We start from the raw sequence: 19,383 nt of genomic DNA on the forward strand, positions 1-19,383 counted from the left end.
AGGAATTGGTTCCGTCACAAAAATATAGAACATGTTTTCTTTCTAGGTCCGTCAGAATTTTTGACGTAAAAAGTCCGATGAGGCATACACACGATCGGAATATACGATGAAAAGTTGCCGTCTGACTTTTTCTGTCAGAAATTCCGCTCGTGTGTACGGGGCATTAGAATCCCAATCATGGCACTTCCTACCTGGAGTTTGCATGTTCTCCCTGTGCCTTCATAGGTTTCCTTCGGGTACTCTGGTTTCCTGCCACACTCCAAAGACATGCTGGTAGGTTACTTGTCCCCTGTCTAAATTGGCACTAGTATGTGTATGTATGAATGTGAGTTAGGAACCTAATGCCTCATACACCGGACAATCCCCCCGTGTGTGGGCTCCAATCTGTCCGCCGGACTCGCATTTCGGCGGACAATCCTGGCATGTGTGTGCCAGTCTGCCGTACTTTTGAAATGAACAGACTTTTCCCGCCTGGAGAAAAGTCAGCTCATTTTGAGCGCATCTCCAGGTAGCCGGGGCCAGCGAAGGAGGCGTCGCTAGCCCCGTCACCTGGTATGGAGTTAAAGGTGAATCCCTACACCAAAAAATCGGCATGGGGGTCCCCCCTAGGTCCATATCAGACCCTTATCCGAGCACGCTACCCGGCAAAGGGGGTGGGGACGAGCGAGCGCCCCTCCTGAGCCATACCAGGCCGCGTGCCCTCAACGTGCCCCCGGATACCGGCCCCCCCACCCTATGTGAATGAGTATGGGGTACAATGTACCCCTACCCACTCACCTGTGAAAAAAAGTAAAAAAAAAAAAAAAACCACAACACACAAGGGTTAAAATAGTTTATTGCACAGCTCCGGGGGTCTTTTTCCGTCTTCGGGGGTCTTCTCGCCGGACTCCTTCGCTATGTTCTGCTAGCTCTTTTACTAGCGGAGGAGCCCGGCTTTCTTCGCCGCCGCCGCCCTCTTCTTCCGACTTCGGGGGTCTTGTCCCCCTCTTTGAGGCTCTTGTCCCCCTCTTCGGTTCTTCTTGTCGGGCCACCGTGCCTTCTTCTAGCTCTTTTACAAGCGGTGGTCTTCTGTCGCCGCTGTCGCCGTCTTCTGTTGTTCTCTTTTTCTGTTCTTCTCTTCTGGAGATGTTGCCTCGTCGCTGTCTCAATGGCAGAGACGTTGCGTGCGGCAACTTATATAGGGACATCACCGGATGATGTCCCCGCCCATTATGATGTCACAGTCCCAGCATCCTCTGGGACCTGAAGACGCACTCAAAATGAGCGGACTTTCCTCCGTGTGTGTGGACGAGTCTGTTCATTTCAAAAGTAGGGCAGATAGTCCGGCGGACTTAGTACGCCGTATTAGTCCACCGCAAAAGTGCCGTGTGTGGGCAGGTAGCTCGTTCGGAAAGTCCGGCGGACAGTCCAACGGAAAGTTCGCCAGACTAAGTCCGCCGGATAGTCTGCTACGTGTGTACGCGGCATTAGATTGTAAGCTCCTTGAGGACAAGGACTGATGTAAATGTACAATATAGATGTGAAGTGCTGCGTAAATTGACAGTGCTATATAAGTACCTGTAATAAACAAATGCATTTCTGAACCTGGGGTAAAAATGTCCTTTGGGCAGCCCTGCCGGCTCCCAATCACAAACAGAAAGCTGGTTCTGTCTGTGGCAGCTCAGTCGAGGGGGTTGGGAGTGCGCAGGAAGCAAGCTCTCATCACAGAATCCTTGCCCACCATGTACGCAAATTTACAAGGTATGGGTGTTAAGGTGCCCATACAGTAACTGGAATTCAAGACTGGCACAGACAGGTTTTGCTACAGTGTCCCGTGTGTATTTTAAACATGGAGTAGCAAGTGCCAAATTCATGTACCTGTCTAGAACTCCTACTTGAATTTGGTGCACAATGCTCATCTTTTATGTCCTGTACCCACGGTCGGAAATTCAGACGGAAACAGTCCGATCTGATTATTTTGTCGGAAAATCCGATCGTGTGTGGGCTCTATCGGACTTTTTCTGTCGGTAATTCAAACGAAAAAAGTTTGAGAGCTGGATCTAGAATTTTCTGACAACAAAATCCGATCTGACTTTTTCCGATCGTTTATAGAGAATTCCGACGGACAAAGTGCACGCATGCTCAGAATAAATTACGAGACGAAATCTATTGGCTACTGGCCTCTACATAGTCCCGTCGTACACAACGAACGTCACCGCGTTCAGAACGATCGGATTTTCCGACAACTTTGTCCAACCGCGTGTATGCAACACAAGTTTCGGGCAAAATCCGTTGGAAAAATGTGTGTATAGGGCATTAGAATGCATGTGAGACATCTTAGTAAAATCGTTTTCTGTATGCCAAAAGAATGTTGGCTTTAATTAGCTCTGCTTTCATAAGATATAAACTATCAGAATTTTATTTTGAATTAGCGCATGTGTTGAAGTTGAGCAAATTAGAATTACCTAAATTTGAGGCATGATTCACTGTCATAACGAAAAATGTTGCAAATGTTTTTTGAATTAAGTGCAACTTGTTAAAGTGATTGTAAACCCGCACACACCACTTTTATCTACAGGTAAGCCTATAATGAGGCTTACCTATAGGTACCATGGATATCTCCTAAACTTGTACCGTTTATGAGATATTCACTGTATCAACATGTGCTGACATCATCGGCACATGCTCACTGGAGAAACGGCTCGCTCGTGCCATTTCTTCAGCTGTGCCGTTACCAGAGCTCGTGATACCCAGAAATAACTCCGGGAGACATGTTGCCAGCCACAGCGGCGTACTGGGACCACTGCAGGGGCTAAGGTAAGGGGGCTAAGGTTGATCTAAGGTAAGTATTTCAAAATGAGTTAGTATGCTATGCATACTAGCTCATTATGCATACCTCACAACTTTTTGAAAAAGTGTGAATGAGGGACACCTATCAGCAAAAGTATGCCGGCATAGGACACACCCCTTGCAATGTCCTCTTAAAGGAGAATTGTACAAAAAAACAAGATTGGTTAAATCCAAAAGTGCTTTTTAACCACTACTATTCCTTCCTGGAATTTACAAATGCAGCGATTTAGAAATCAGATGAAAGGTTTAGTGCTGGAAAACACCTTTTTGATAGATAAAAAGTGCATTTTATATACATATCTATATAGATCAGACCAAAATGAGGAACAAATGAGGAGGAATGAGGCACAGAGGGACATTGCTCCAAATCAGCGACAGTCCCTCAAAATCAGGGACAGTTGGGAGCTATGCATTATGCCTTTGTCGTGCAGGTTTTTTTTTCACGGGTTTACAACCACTTTAACAAGAGCAATTGACTCCAGAAAAGCAGAGCAGCAGCAACATGCCTTATGTGGTAGGCAAGAGGTAAACCATTCAGTGCCGAGATCCAAACCATAGCAATTTTCTTATTCAATTTCCATTAGCTTTACATTCAACCATGTAGTGCAAGGGCCTGCCTGATTACATTCAAATTGAAAGTGTTTAGGTTTGACCTCATATTATATAGTTTTGGTCAACTTAAAGTAGGAGTAAACCATTGTGTGTTTATTTTTTTTGACCTGAAATGTAAAGGCATACTAGCACATTATGTGAAATTTACCTAAAAACAAAGCATTCCAGCGATGCACTGTCAGCACTGGAGGTCGCTGGAGGTCTTCCTTCTGGGTTCACGGACTCCAGCTGTGTGAGTGGCCAGAGCTGCGATAAAGTCACTCCGGAGCATGCGCGGGGGAGCCGCCGTTAATGGCACTAAACTAAACTAAACGGTGTAGGTTTAGGAGATATATACAATACAGTACCTATATGTAAGCCTTATTATAGGGTTAGCTATAGGTACAAGTCAGAGATGGCAATTTACTCCAACTTTAAAGGAAGATTGTATAAGAAAATTGTATAATGTATGGTCACTGATCTATCATTAAGGGACCCAAAAGTAATCTTCCATTTGCTCTAGGAACCTAAAGCCTAGGGACATCTTTGTGATGGAAACCCATAGTAAAATCCTTGTTGGGCTCACTCATTTGCCAATCTTCCACTTTATGGCATTCTAAAATAATAACTAATGCCGCATTATAAAACCACATCCAAAGCATTTAAATAGAGGTTTGTAAAAAATATTTATGTGTATTTTATCCCATGTGGCTTGGCAAATGCATATGCTACCTGGGTAATAATTATGCCACGCACACCCTCTTGTTCATTTGTTGCGCCAAATTCATAAGGCATCTGTGACACTTTTGGTTCAGACGACTCATATGCCAAATTAATGAGGTAGTTCTAAGGCTCCTTTCACACGATAAGCCCGATCAGATCCGCCTGTCCATTTTCAGGCCGATCCAAGCGGGCCACCCATTGACTCCTATGGGCAGGCAGATGTAAGCGGAGATGTGTCTGCTGACACCCGCCTGCCATCCGATTCTCTCAAGACAGATGTTCGTCATCCGTCCGGCGGATCCGATCAGATGGGATCTGATGAAAACGGACATGCTGTTCGTTTGTGTTCGATCTCCCCATAGAAATCAGCGGGGCTCTGACAGGTCCCTCGATCAACTGAGCCATCCCCCTCTGAGCTAGTGGAGTCCACTGAGCAGATCCGCCCCATGTGAAAGGGGCCTTAAATGTGCCACTTTTACATTGTGGGCCAATTCATGCTATGGGGGTTATTTATGAAAGGCAGCAGAATTTACATGATTGTGTTAGCATTGCATGTAAAGATTAACCTGTAAATCCTATTTGTTCTGTGTGCAGTTGATAATCACTGGGTGGTAGACACAGATTATGATAACTATGCCATCGTCTACTCATGTCGCGAGATGGGTGACAACGGAGATTGTTTGGATGATTACTCCTTTATCTTCTCTCGAAGTCAAAATGGACTTACTCCAGAGGCACAGAGAATTGTCAGAAGAAGGCAGTCTGAATTGTGCTTGGACAGAAAATACAGAATTGTCCCTCAAAATGGTAAGAATAATTTAACCACCAATATATAAAAATAAAAAAAGAAACCTTTTTAATCAGGTTATATTATATATATATATGAATATTTTGTATTTATGATTTCCAACCATAAGATGGAGCTCCGTGCTTTTAATTGTTAATCAGGCTAATCTCAACTGTTTTGCTGAGGAAAAAAACAGCTGCTACTTTGTGGCCTTTTAGCTAAGATCAAGTATAGTTATGTTGTTATCAGAGATTTATTATCCTTTATGTTTATGAGAAAAATAGCATTTACCAGTACAGATTTTTCCTGGTATAAGGTGCACTGTGGCTATCTTATCCCCTGGGTTGAATTTCACCTGGCACACTAGGCCAGAGCTTATGTAGCTCACTCAGTTCCTCCTGGAAGGGATAGGTCTACCTGGTCTTGCCAGGGGACAGGGAGAAATAGCTTGCAATTCTTGTGCCCCAAGGAAGCAACCCAAATTCACATTAACAGTGAGAAGCTCACTGTGCTTTCAGCATGGCTCTATGGTAATGGCACATTCACACTGAAGATGAGAAATTCTTTGTGTTCTTAGTATGGCACTATGGTCATGCCACATTCACATTGAGGATGAGAAGTTCTTTGTGTTCTTAGAATGGCACCATATTCATGGCACATTCACATTGAGAATGCAAAGCTTACTGTGCTTTTAGTATGGCACTATAGTCATGGGCACATTCATATTGAAGATGAGAAGCTCATTAGGGTCTACGTATGGCACCATGGTCATGGCACCTTCATAAGGATCTTTTATACACCCGCCCCCAGGACTGGGCCTTTTGACCAAGAGTAGAGGAATCTGTATACCATTCCAGAAGGCCAGCTTTTGTCTTGCACATTGACCCCTATTCCACCTATTTTGCATTCATCATCACTTTTTACTCACTGACTGTAGGGTTTTTGAGCATACCCTGAAAACTGAGGGGGAACATGCAAGGCCTTTTAGTAGGGTCCTCCGCTGCCCTAGAGCCAACTCAATGCTAGTTCCCTACCCATGCCTAGTACTAGGTTAGACTGGCTTTGGCTGGTCCCTCGAAGGAATGGAGTCTACCTGGCTTTGGCTAGGTGGACATAGAGTGTTTTTTTTTTTACCCATGTAAAGAGCCTTGCAACCCAGCAGATTGGACAAATGATTTACCTTGTGCACTGTTTTGTTTTTACTTTTTTGCACTCGTTCCTTCTGTGGTGCACTATAAGCTACAATAATAAAAGCCGTTTACTAACCTCAATAGCTCATATTACACAAATAGTAATAAAGCTATAGAACATCAGCTTGACAACTTAAAAAAACAAAAACACTTTTCAAATAAAATTGCCCCATAAACCTAGCTTTACCATTCATGAAAATCACAATAGGCAATTCGCCTTCCATAAAACCAGACTGAACTTACACACAGAGGGCAATTTGTAGGCAAACCGGTATTAGCTTCACAGTCATGATGGGGTCCTCTCAGACGCAACCTAATAAAATCAAGTTATTTACCGCTATTTCACTTTTTATTTTGTGAAGCACCATTTTACATGATTGTATTTACCAAAGGGGTAGAGCCTGATTACTTGGCTTAGTAAATATGGCGCAGCAGTATTCACATCAATAATCCAGTCATCTGCTATTTAAAAAAAAGTCCATTTATAAACTTGGATTAAGTTCACCTTATTTACTAAGATCTACAAAGAAAGTGTATCCCCTAAACTGACTTTTAAGGCACTAACATAGTTTGTAGAAACAGCATATTTTATTAAACATAATATGCACAATTAAAGCAAAGTATATTGGAATGGTTGCTATTACTATGTACAAGGTACAAAATCACCACAACGTTTGACTGTAGATTTTTCTTAGTTCCTCTGACGCATTTCAGAGTATCTATGTCTCCTTCTTCAGGGGTGTCTATAAAAAGGTCAGTCATATATCTACAATGTAGTGATAACAAAAAGTCAAACACAAGATATATAGAGATATAAAATAACATTCTTAGTTTATCTCTATATCTTGTGTTTGACTTTTTGTTATCACTATATTGTAGATATATGATTGACCTTCCTATAGAAAGCCCTGAAGAAGGAGACAGATACTGTGAAACACGTTGGATTAACTATGAGAAATTGACAGTCAATCGTTGGGGTGATTTTTTACCTTGTACATAGTAATTGCAACCATTCCAATATACTTTGTTTTTATTGTATATATTATGTTTAATAAAATATGCTGTTTCTAGAAACTATGTTAGTGCCTTAAAAGTAAATTTAGGGGATACCCTTTCTTTGTATAGTCAATTTGGATGTGGCACCCTACCGAGACACCCTCACCGATATAATTATTATTTACTAAGCTCAGTGAACATTTACTTTGCGTATACTCCTTCTACATGCTAGACATGGTTCACATAGAAAAGTAAATGTTCACTGAGCTTAGTAAATAAGTTGATTTCAATACAATTATTTCCATCATTTATTGGTTCAGGCTCCATACTGGCTTCATCTTTTACTGCAGCTTGAAGTCTGGTGTAAAAATTATGTTAAAGTGGATGTAAACCCTCACATATACCCAGTGAAGTGAACAGCCTCAGATGATACACATAAATTGAACAAAACTCCCTACATAAGTTTTACCTGTATATCTGCTGTCTGCAGCTGTATATATTAGAAAGTGCTCATCGAGTTAGAGATTTTCTCTTCCTGTTCAGCACTGCAAGTGGATTCTTGGCATATACTGGGAGACAGCTGATTACATAGGCAAAGGAAGGAAGGAATGTGCAGAGCTGCGCTGTGAAAAGACAAACTTTCTGCTAATCTATTTATAGCAACATCCCTCAACACACATTTCAGGCTGGTGTTATCTCAATTGTTGGAGAACTTGACAGAAGTTATCATGCTGATAACAGAGGAACGAAGCAGCAGAAACACACGGGACTTAGGGCTTTGGAAAGAGATAAGAAAACACTACAGATATACAGTGGTGTGAAAAAGTGTTTGCCCCCTTCCTCATTTCCTGTTCCTTTGCATGTTTGTCACACTTAAGTGTTTCGGAACATCAAACCAATTTAAACAATAGTCAAGGACAACACAAGTAAACACAAAATGCAATTTGTAAATGAAGGTGTTTATTGAAAAAAAATCCAAACCATCATGGCCCTGTGTGAAAAAGTGATTGCCCCCTAAACCTAATAACTGGTTGGGCCACCCTTAGCAGCAACAACTGCAACCAAGCGTTTGCGATAACGTGCAATGAGGCTTTTACAGCGTCCTGGAGGAATTTTGGCCCACTCATCTTTGCAGAATTGTCCTAATTCAGTTACATTAGAGGGTTTGAGCATGAACGGCCTTTTTAAGGTCATACCACAACATCTCAATAGGATTCAGGTCAGGACTTTGGCTAGGCCACTCCAAAGTCTTCATTTTGTTTTTCTTCAGCCATTCGGTGGTGGACTTGCTGGTGTGTTTAGGATCATTGTTCTGCTGCAGAACCCAAGTTCGTTTCAGCTTGAGTACACGAACAGATGGTCGGACATTCTCCTTCAGGATCTCTTGGTAGACAGCAGAATTCATAGTTCCTTTTATCACGGCAAGTCTTCCAGGTCCTGAAGCAGCAAAACAGCCCCAGACCATCACACTACCACCACCATATTTTACTGTTGGTATAATGTTCTTTTTATGAAATGCAGTGTTCCTTCTACGCCAGATATACTTGGACACACACCTTCCAAAGAGTTCCACTTTTGTCTCATCGGTCCACAGAATGTTGTCCCAAAAGTCTTGGGGATCATCAAGATGTGTTGTGGAGAAATTGAGACGAGCTTTGATGTTCTTTTTGCTCAGCAGTGGTTTTCTCCTTGGAACTCTGCCATGCAGGCCATTTTTGCCCAGTCTTTTTCCTGATGGAGGAGGCATGAACGCTGACCTTAACTGAGGCAAGTGAGGCCTGCAGTTCCTTGGACGTTGTTGTGGGGTCTTTTGTGACCTCTTGGATGAGTCGTCGCTGCGCTCTTGGGGTAATTTTGGGCGGCCGGCCACTCCTGGGAAGGTTCACCACTGTTCCATGTCTTCGCCATTTGTGGATAATGGCTCTCACTGTGGTTCGCTGGATTCCCAAAGCTTTGGAAATGGCTTTATAACCCTTTCCAGACTGATAGATCTCAATTACTTTCTTTCTCAATTGTTCCTGAATTTCTTTGGGTCTCGGCATGATGTGTAGCTTTTAAGGATCTTCTGGTGGACCTTACTGTGTCAAGCAGCTCCTATTTAAGGCTTCATGCACACGAGACGCAGATGCAAACGCTGCTGGACACATGTTGAAACCGGCGTTTAGAAACGTGCGTTTTGACACGATTTTTACCGCAATTTAGTGGCGTTTTACCGCGTTTTACCGCGTTTGCGTCTAGAAGCGTTTAGTTAAGCTAACATCATAGACCCTCCCCAGCTCAAAAATTAACTATTTCAGCAATTTTGTGAGACCAGAGTGAGTAGCAGCAGCTGTGAGAGCTGCAGTGTACTTGTATTTAGCGTGTCACTTGCCACGGCACCTGCCACAAGTTGTGGATTGTCCACTTGCCACGTGACTTGCCACATCACCTGCCACGTCACTTGCCATGTCATCTGCCACAAGTTGTGGATTGTCCAACTGCCACGTCACCTGCCACAAGTTGTGGATTGTCCACTTGACACGTGACTTGCCACATCACCTGCCACGTCACTTGCCACGTCACCTGCCACAAGTTTTGGATTGTCCACTTGCCACGTCACTTGCCACAAGTTGGGGATTGTCCACTTGCCACATCACCTGCCACGCCACCTGTCACAAGTTGTGGATTGTCCACTTGCCACATCACTTGCCACCTGCCATGTCACTTGCCACAAGCTGTGGATTGTCCACTTGCCACGTCACTTGCCATGTCACCTGCCACGTCACTTGCCACATCACCTGCCACAAGTTTTGGATTGTCCACTTGCCACGTCACTTGCCACGTCAGCTGCCACGTCACTTGCCACAAGATGTGGATTGTCCACTTGTCACATCACCTGCCACATCACTTGCCACATCACCTGCCACGTCACCTGCCACAAGTTGTGGATTGTCCACTTGACACGTGACTTGCCACATCACCTGCCACGTCACTTGCCACAAGTTTTGGATTGTCCACTTGCCACGTCACTTGCCACAAGTTGGGGATTGTCCACTTGCCACATCACCTGCCACGCCACCTGTCACAAGTTGTGGATTGTCCACTTGCCACATCACTTGCCACCTGCCATGTCACTTGCCACAAGCTGTGGATTGTCCACTTGCCACGTCACTTGCCACGTCACCTGCCACGTCACTTGCCACATCACCTGCCACAAGTTTTGGATTGTCCACTTGCCACGTCACTTGCCACGTCAGCTGCCACGTCACTTGCCACAAGATGTGGATTGTCCACTTGTCACATCACCTGCCACATCACTTGCCACATCACCTGCCACGTCACTTGCCACATCACCTGCCACGTCACCTGCCACAAGTTGTGGATTGTCCACTTGCCACGTCACTTGCCACATCACCTGCCACGTCACTTGCCACGAGATGTGGATTGTCCACTTGCCACTTCACTTGCCACGTCACCTGCCACGTCACTTGCCACGTCACCTGCCACAAGTTTTGGATTGTCCACTTGCCACGTCACTTGCCACGTCAGCTGCCACGTCACTTGCCACAAGATGTGGATTGTCCACTTGTCACATCACCTGCCACATCACCTGCCACGTCACCTGCCACAAGTTGTGGATTGTCCACTTGCCACGTCACTTGCCACATCACCTGCCACGTCACTTGCCACGAGATGTGGATTGTCCACTTGCCACGTCACTTGCCACGTCACCTGCCACGTCACCTGCCACAAGTTTTGGATTGTCCACTTGCCACGTCACTTGCCACGTCAGCTGCCACATCACTTGCCACAAGATGTGGATTGTCCACTTGTCACATCACCTGCCACATCACTTGCCACATCACCTGCCACAAGTTGTGGATTGTCCGCTTGCCACGTCACTTGCCACATCACCTGCCACGTCACTTGCCACGAGATGTGGATTGTCCACTTGTCACATCACCTGCCACATCACTTGCCACATCACCTGCCACGTCACCTGCCACAAGTTGTGGATTGTCCACTTGCCACGTCACTTGCCACATCACCTGCCACGTCACTTGCCACAAGATGTGGATTGTCCACTTTCCACGTCACCTGCCATGCCACCTGCCACAAGTTGGGGATTGTCCACTTGCCACGTCACCAGCCACATCACCTGCCACAAGTTGTGGATTGTCCACTTGCCACACCACTTTCCACGTCACCTGCCACGTCACCTGCCACAAGATGTGGATTGTCCACTTGCCACATCACTTTCCACGTCACCTGCCACGTCACCTGCCACAAGTTGTGGATTGTCCACTTGCCACGTCACCTGACACAAGTTGTGGATTGTCCACTCGCCACGTCACTTGCCACATCCCCTGCCACAAGTGGATTGTCCACTTGCCATGTCACTTGCCACGTCCCCTGCCACAAGTGGATTGTCCACTTGCCACGTCACTTGCCACGTCACCTGCCACAAGTTATGGATTGTCCACTTGCCACGTCACATGCCAGTCACCTGCCACAAGTTGTTGATTTTCCACTTGCCACGTCACCTGCCAGGTCACTTTCCGCGTCACCTGCCAGGTCACTTGCCACGTCACCTGCCACAAGTTGTGGATTGTCCACTTTCCACGTCACTTGCCACTTCACCTGCCACGTCACTTGCCACAAGTTGTGGATTGTCCACTTGCCACATCACTTGCCACCTGCCATGTCACTTGCCACAAGTTGTGGATTGTCCACTTGCCACCTGCCATGTCACTTGCCACAAGTTGTGGATTGTCCACTTGCAATTGCAATTGTTTAAAATATTTTTCTAATGGTTTTTCATCATTTGCAATCATTTTTGAGATTTTTAATGTAAAAAAAAAGGTCACCTTTAAAAACGCATATAAACGCAAACGCGGCTAAACGCGGCTAAACGCGGTAGCGGCGTTTTGCCGCGTTTTGTCGCGTTTTGCGTCTGAAACGTGGAAATTTTTGCTTCTGAACGCATTTTTTTGCTTCTGGAAAAACGAGATTAAACGCAACTGCATAAAAACGGAAAAAAACGAGACTGTGTGCATGGACACATAGGATAACATTGAATGAGTTCAGGAGCTGTTGAAAAAACTGTCCAACTGCATCTGAACGCGCGTTTAACTGCGTCTCGTGTGCATGAGGCCTTAGTGATGCCTTGATTGTGAACAGGTGTGGCAATAATCAGGCCTGGGTGTGGCTAGAGAAATTGAACTCAGGTGTGGACAACCACAGTTATAGTATGTTTTAACAAGGGAGGCAATCACTTTTTCACACAGGGCCATGATGGTTTGGATTTTTTTTCACCTTTAATAATAAACACCTTCATTTACAAATTGCATTTTGTGTTTACTTGTGTTGTCCTTGACTATTGTTTAAATTGGTTTGATGTTCCGAAACACTTAAGTGTGACAAACATGCAAAGGAACAGGAAATGAGGAAGGGGCAAACACTTTTTCACACCACTGTATTTGCCTAGGTCAAATTTCATGAATCAGGTTTACATCCACTGTAGCCAACCTGGCGTTATGATTATGTCAGGTTTTTGTGTCTCAAAGTGGTACCATTTTTTTGCATAGAAATGTGGCGTTTTATATTGTAGGCCTGTAATTCTTAGTAATAACAAACTTAAATCTGTCTAAACAAGAGTCTAGTAGAGAAGGTTTGGGGGGGTGGATGGCTTGATGGCTTCCATGGACACGGTATCAGATTAACCACACTGGGACATAACCTAAGATCCTCTGTAGATAACACGGAAGGGCGATTGTCTTGAAGGGCTAGAAGATTAGTGAGTGATTGAAGAATTTGCACACTGCACAGTTGGGGATGGGTAACTCTCCTTAATTAAACCATGTCACTATGGGGCGGGGGGGTCGAGAGCGTAACCATTCCACGGAGAACATCACGGGGGAGCCGCGGAATTGTATCCTTGTGTCCATTGCCAGGAACGTTTGTGTACCTGTCTGGGCAAAGTTAGGGGGGGAGGGTGTACCACAAGTTTCTGTGAGAACTTTTATGTTGTATTGTTTTTCTGTAGTGTACCAACAAGTTTGTGGCCGGTTGCAGCCCACGTTGTGTGGCTTGTTATAATATGTATTGTATAAAAAGAAATTATAATTTTCCAAAAAAAAAAAAGAGTCTAGTAGACATCCCAGGTATACCGTATATACTCGAGTATAAGCCGAGATTTTCAGCCTCTTTTTTGAGGCTGAAAGTGCCCCCCTCGGCTTATACTCGAGTCATCGCTGTCTGCCCGCTCGATCAGCGTGTCGAGCAGACAGACAGCGGCCATTCTATAGTTCAAAAGCCGCGCCTCCGGCTCCGCCTTCGCCTGTGATAGGCGGAACACTGAATTTCCCAGCAGCCTGTGTTCCGCCTATCACCGACATCGTATCATCCTCGTACTACGGACGAGGATGATACGATGTACGTGATAGGCGGAACACAGGCTGCTGGGAAATTCAGTGTTCCGCCTATCACAGGCGAAGGCGGCGGCGCAGCTTTTGAATTTTACAATGGCCGCCGAGGCGCCGACGAACGAAGAGGGCACGGGACGGAGGCAAGGCAAGGCACGGCACGGGACGGGACGGGACGGAGGCAAGGCACGGCGGCGAGGCACGGAGGCAAGGAGGCTCGGCACGGGACGGAGGCTCGGGACAAAGGCTCGGGACACAGGTAGGCTGGACACACACACACACACACACACACACACACACACGGATGGATACACACACACACAGGGATGGATGGATGGATGGAGACACACACACACAGGGATGGATGGATGGATGGATGGAGACACACACACACAGGGATGGATGGATGGATGGATGGAGACACACACACACAGGGATGGATGGATGGATGGACACACACACAGGGATGGATGGACGGACACACAGGGATGGACGGACACACAGGGATGGACGGACACACAGGGATGGACGGACACACACACAGGGATGGACAGGCATGTCTTACCCTCGGCTTATACACGAGTCAATAAGTTTGCCAGTTTTTTTGGGGGTAAATTGGGGGCCTCGGCTTATATTCGGGTCGGCCTATACTCGAGTATATACGGTAATAAAGTTTGAAACACTAAATTGTATATTATAATATAATAAATAATTTTAAAAAATAATAATATAATAATTGTAATAAAATGACTTTCCCCGCGACTCACTATTGCTCAATTCTGCAAGTGTTCTAATTTACTATCGCTGTTTTCTAGCTGGTCTAAAACCCCTTTTGACGAAAAGGGACACTTTTTGGTTGCCATGGACTTTCTCAAGTTTCCAGGCAGAAAGAACAGTATATAATATATAATATGACACATACATGCAGGGCATTTGACAAACTACTAGGGACAAAAGAGATATGAAATCATTTCATATAGTAATGTAATCTGTAAGCCCTTGTACACACGGTCGGACATTCCGACAACAAAATCCGTCGGATTTTGGCCGAAACTTGTGTTGCATACACACGGTCGGACAAAGTTGTCAGGAAATCCGATCGTACGTAACGTGATGACATTATTTCGTTACGACGGGACTAGGTTCAGGCTAGTAGCCAATAGCTTTGGTCTAGGAATTTGATCTGAGCATGCGTGGCACCTTGTCCGATCGGAATTCTCTACACACAATCAAAGTCCGATCGGATCATGTTGTCGGAAAGTTTTATAGCCCAGCTCTAAAACTTTGTCCGTCGGATATTCCGATGGAAACAGTCCGATGGAGCCCACACACGGTCAAATTATCCGACAACACGGTCCGGTCGGACATTTTCCATCGGAATGTCCGACCGAGTGTACAAGGGCTAAGAGTATGTAACAGACAGATCCCCGTTCTGTCAGGGGAGGATAGAGAGATCATCTGTTCCTAGTGATTAGATACAGCGACCTGTCTCCTCTTCTAGTCACTGCACTGCACATTTAGAAACAATCAACCCCTTGATTGCCCCCTAGCATTAATCCCTTCCCTGCCAGTGACATTTATACAGTAATCAGTAGCTATATTTAGCTCTGATTGTTTAATAAATGTCAATGGTCCCAAACAAGTGTCAAAACTGTCCACTGCAATATCGCTGTCCCGCTAAAAATCACTAATCGCCGCCATTACTAGTAAAAATAAAAAATGATAATAAAAATGCCATAAATCTATCCCCTATTTTATAAATGCTATAACATTTGCGCAAAGCAATCAATATATGCTTATTGCGATTTTTTTTAACAAAAATATGTAGAAGAATACATATCGGCCTGATGAAGAAATTTGTTTTCCTTTTTTTTCTATTTATTATAGCAAAAAGTAAACAATATTGTTTTGTTTTGTTTTCAAAATTGTCAGCCTTTTTTTGTTTATAGCGGAAAAAAAAACCTGCAGAGGTGATCAAATACCACCAAAAGAAAGCTCTACTTGTGGGGGAAAAAGGACATACATTTTGTTTGGATACAGCGCCCCAGTTAAAGCGACGGAGTGCTGTATCGCAAAAAATGGCCTGGTCATTAAGGGGGCAGAAGGATTTGGCCCGGTCCTTAAGTGGTTAATGCGTAACTCCACTTTTGTTGAGAAAAAAAAAAATTCCCCTCTGGATGATATATGTACATTGCAAGGATTATAACAAACTTTGTTGCAGATTCCTATATTTTGTTATTCTGAAGTAGTCCATGTGTGTTTGTCTGTGCCTCTGTCCAGAGTGAGTCTAATGGGAGTGGTTTCTTAATTATCAATCAGCTGCGGCATCTGCAGGGCTCTAAAAAGGAAAGCTGCTTGGCCTGCATCCCTTTAGACGTGATTTCATATTGGGGAGTTTCTCACCAAAAAGGACATATTTTGTAGCAGGGGATGCCTGAAATCTGATTTGTATCTATCTTAGTGTAGACTTCTGTAAGCCAATCACACAAGCAGGAAATGATGCTTCTGGGGAGGCGTTCTGTACACATACAGAACAACTCCAGGTAGCCATATTGCATTACATTTTCAGAAAATTACAGAGCTGCAGATTGAAAGGGAAAGATCATTTTTAATAACATTTAATTACAACATGACTTGTGTCACAGTTGTATACACTATACTATTTTTTTCTTTATTTGCTATTTTTGTTTCCCCATGAAAGTGGAGTTACACATTAATATTTACCAAAAACATTCTTAAATCTAAAAGTGATACTAAACCAATTATCAAACATTCTTGATTCCATTTTATTTTTGTGAATATTGATATCAATTTTTAAATGGCTGCTGGCACTACAGATTTTATTTTAAAGGAGAACAGTCAAAATGTCCAGTAAGCCCAGGTTCACATTGAGGGTCGGGTTGGAAGAACTCGCACGCTTTCAAACCAGCAATGCAGTCCCACTTCAGGGGAGGATGGGACTGTTGCCGGCAATAGCATGTCAAAGCGTTCCAATGTGAACGTGGGCTAAATCTTTAAGAGCCAGTTCACACCACATGCAGTCCAGTGCGTTTTTTTTCTGCATAAAAAATGCATGGAAAGTAAGTTATATGGTCTTCTATGGCATAGTTCAGGCTAGTGCTTGCCGTTTCAGTGCGTTCCTGTTTAAAAAAAAAAAAGAAGAAGTAGAACCCGCTTGCATTTTTCCTGCACTTGACTGTGCTGGAACACTGTAAAATGCATCAAAAATTCACTGGAAGGCACCAGAATGCACCAAAAGCGCACTGGAACACACATGTCCTTATTTAAAGTTAAGCCTGGGTTCACATCTAAGCTGGATGCAGCTTGCAGCAGGGGGTCCAGTGTGTCCCTGTTCTCCATTTCAGGGACAAATCAGAGCCAAATTTTATCTGAATTCGGCTCTGAAACTGAGCCAAAGACGCACAGGACTCGTGTGCAATGCGCTCTGCAGCCACAAGGGTGGTGTGTGAACCGGCTGCATTGGGAGACGGTCACAATCTCCTGTCATGCAAATTCCATGCAGGGAAACCCACATCCAAGTCGCACTAGTGTGAACCCAGCCTATGAAATAAGAAGGGGGAAAAAAGCACCTCAACACATCAAAAACACGAATACAAAAAAGCATCTGAAAGGCATTTGAACTGAGTTTCTATGGTGTGAACTGGCCCTAAAGGTTTTAAGAGTCAGTAGCCTTTTTATAAACAGCACATTCATAAAGTATGCAGACCCCCCCCCCCCCCCCCCCCTCCACTTTTATCTATTCTGTTATGTATAGTTATGATACTACAGATGTTTAAATTCATTTTTTTCTCATTAACCACTTGCCAACCTCTGCACGCCGATATACGTCAGCACAATGGCAGCGGTGGGCAAATGGGCGTACCTGTACATCCCCTTTAATTGGCGGGGCTAGCAGGCACCCGCGCTTGCTACCCCGTGACCGTGCCCATGGGACCGGCAGACTCGATGTACGCCGGTCTCCCGGCGATCGCGTCACAAAGCCGCAGAACAGTGAAGTGACTATGTAAACAAGGCATTTCCCCGTTCTGCCTTGTGACATGACAGAGATCACTGTTCCCTGTCATCGGAAGCAGGGAACGCTGTCATGTGACTGGAAGCCCACCCCCCCCACAGTTAGAATCACTCACTGGGACACACTCAACCCCTTCATCGCCCCCTAGTGGTTAACCGCTTCACTGCAGTGTCATTTACACAGTAATTAGTGCATTTTTATAGCACTGATCGCTTTATGAATGACAATGGTCCCAAAATAGTGTCAAAGTGTCCAATCTGTCCGCCATAATGTCGCAGTCACGATAAAAATTGCAGATCACCGCCATTACTAATAAAAAAAATGATAAAAATGCCATAAAACTATCCCCTATTTTGTAGACTCTATAACTTTTTCGCAAACCAATCAATATACGCTTATTGCGATTTTTTTGATTTTTTTTTACCAAAAATATGTAGAAGAATAGGTATCAGCCTAAACAAAAACGTTTTTATATATTTTTGGGGGATATTTATTATAGCAAAAAGTAAAAAATATTACTTTTTTTTTCAAAATTTCCGCTCTTTTTTTGTTTATAGCGCAAAAAATAAAAACCGCAGAGGTGATCAAATACCACCAAAAGAAAGCTCTATTTGTGGGGAAAAAAGTACGTAAATTTTGTTTGGGTGCAACGTCACACGACTGCGCAATTGTCAGTTAAAACGGCGCAAAGAGTGCTCTGGTCAGGAAGAGGGTAAAATCTTCCGGGGCTGAAGTGGTTAACCTACACTCAGAACCCCATAATGACAAAGGCATTTCTACTACCACCTCCTGAAAGGCAATCCACCATAGATCCCTTTTCAGGAGGCAGTAGACACCACTGCCAGTGTGAAAGATACCTTACAAAATGAACCAAAAATAACATCCGCCGTCAGCCATCTGCCAAACACATAAAGAACCTACCTACTGTATGTTTTGTGGTTAACCTACCTGTCTTGTCTAATTCCAGGTGTCTGCAATAACAGCTGGTGATTTCCCATCTACAAGAAGAAAGTCACTACAACATCTTATTATGAACCTTTAATAGACCTCGGATCTGAGGCACCCAATGGATGATTTATAGCACCAATGTACATATTTTATACAAGGTTTAATTGTATAATGTTTATAGCACTTCAGAAAGCAATCTGTGGGCACCTTTCATTATGTCTATGATTTAGGTTTCCAGGTGTGAAGCAATAAATATACACATACATTCTAAAACCATTCGATTTATTCGTTCCTTTATGTTCCTGCATTTTATTTATTGGTGCAATTTAAGATGGCCTGAAATCTTAATCTTTGATGACTGAATAGGAAATGTTCTCTCGTACGGTAGGTGGGGCATTATATAACATTTCATAGGCAGCTTAAAGATTTTCAAGCAACAGATGGAAATGACTGCAAGTCCCATCCTACAAATACATACCTCCAGGGGCGGACTGACAACTCATGGGGCCCCCGGGCAATAGGAGATTATGGGGCCCCCAGGCAATCAGAGATTATGGGGCCACACTGTATACACAAACACACACACAGTATACAATCACACAGTATACACAGACATGTTTCTATTGGCTGAGAAGGTACTGGAGAGGTGGGACAGCTATAATCTCTGGATTTTTAGACCAAAAGAATGTTGGTAAGGGACATTTCAGAGACAGATGTAAAAAAAAACAACACATTTTTACATACTGTCCCTGATTTTACTGAGGCTGGCAACCCTGATTGGGCCCCCTAGTGGCATGGGGCCCTCGGGCAGTGCTATTTTTTTTTTAAAGGTATCTAAACCTCAAAATGTAATATATTCCAGCTTACCAGTCCTAAGCCCAC

General features: G+C 44.1%; 1 protein-coding gene across 1 annotated transcript in view; it reads left to right on the forward strand.

Moving 5' to 3' along the window:
- The window catches only part of RBP4 (retinol binding protein 4), a 35,873-nt gene extending 17,096 nt beyond the window's left edge, over window positions 1–18,777 (forward strand). The window contains exons 5-6 of the mRNA XM_077455193.1: window positions 4,738–4,950; window positions 18,521–18,777. Of these exons, the coding sequence (XP_077311319.1) occupies window positions 4,738–4,950; window positions 18,521–18,543 (236 nt within the window). The 3' untranslated portion in view covers window positions 18,544–18,777. The remainder of the gene's footprint in view (window positions 1–4,737; window positions 4,951–18,520) is intronic.
- The last annotated feature ends 606 nt before the right edge of the window (window positions 18,778–19,383 follow it).

The sequence above is a fragment of the Lithobates pipiens genome, unplaced genomic scaffold, assembly GCF_037356315.1.
Source record: "Lithobates pipiens isolate NorthernLeopardFrog02 unplaced genomic scaffold, aLitPip1_a1.2 Scaffold_25, whole genome shotgun sequence".
NCBI lineage: Eukaryota > Metazoa > Chordata > Amphibia > Anura > Ranidae > Lithobates > Lithobates pipiens.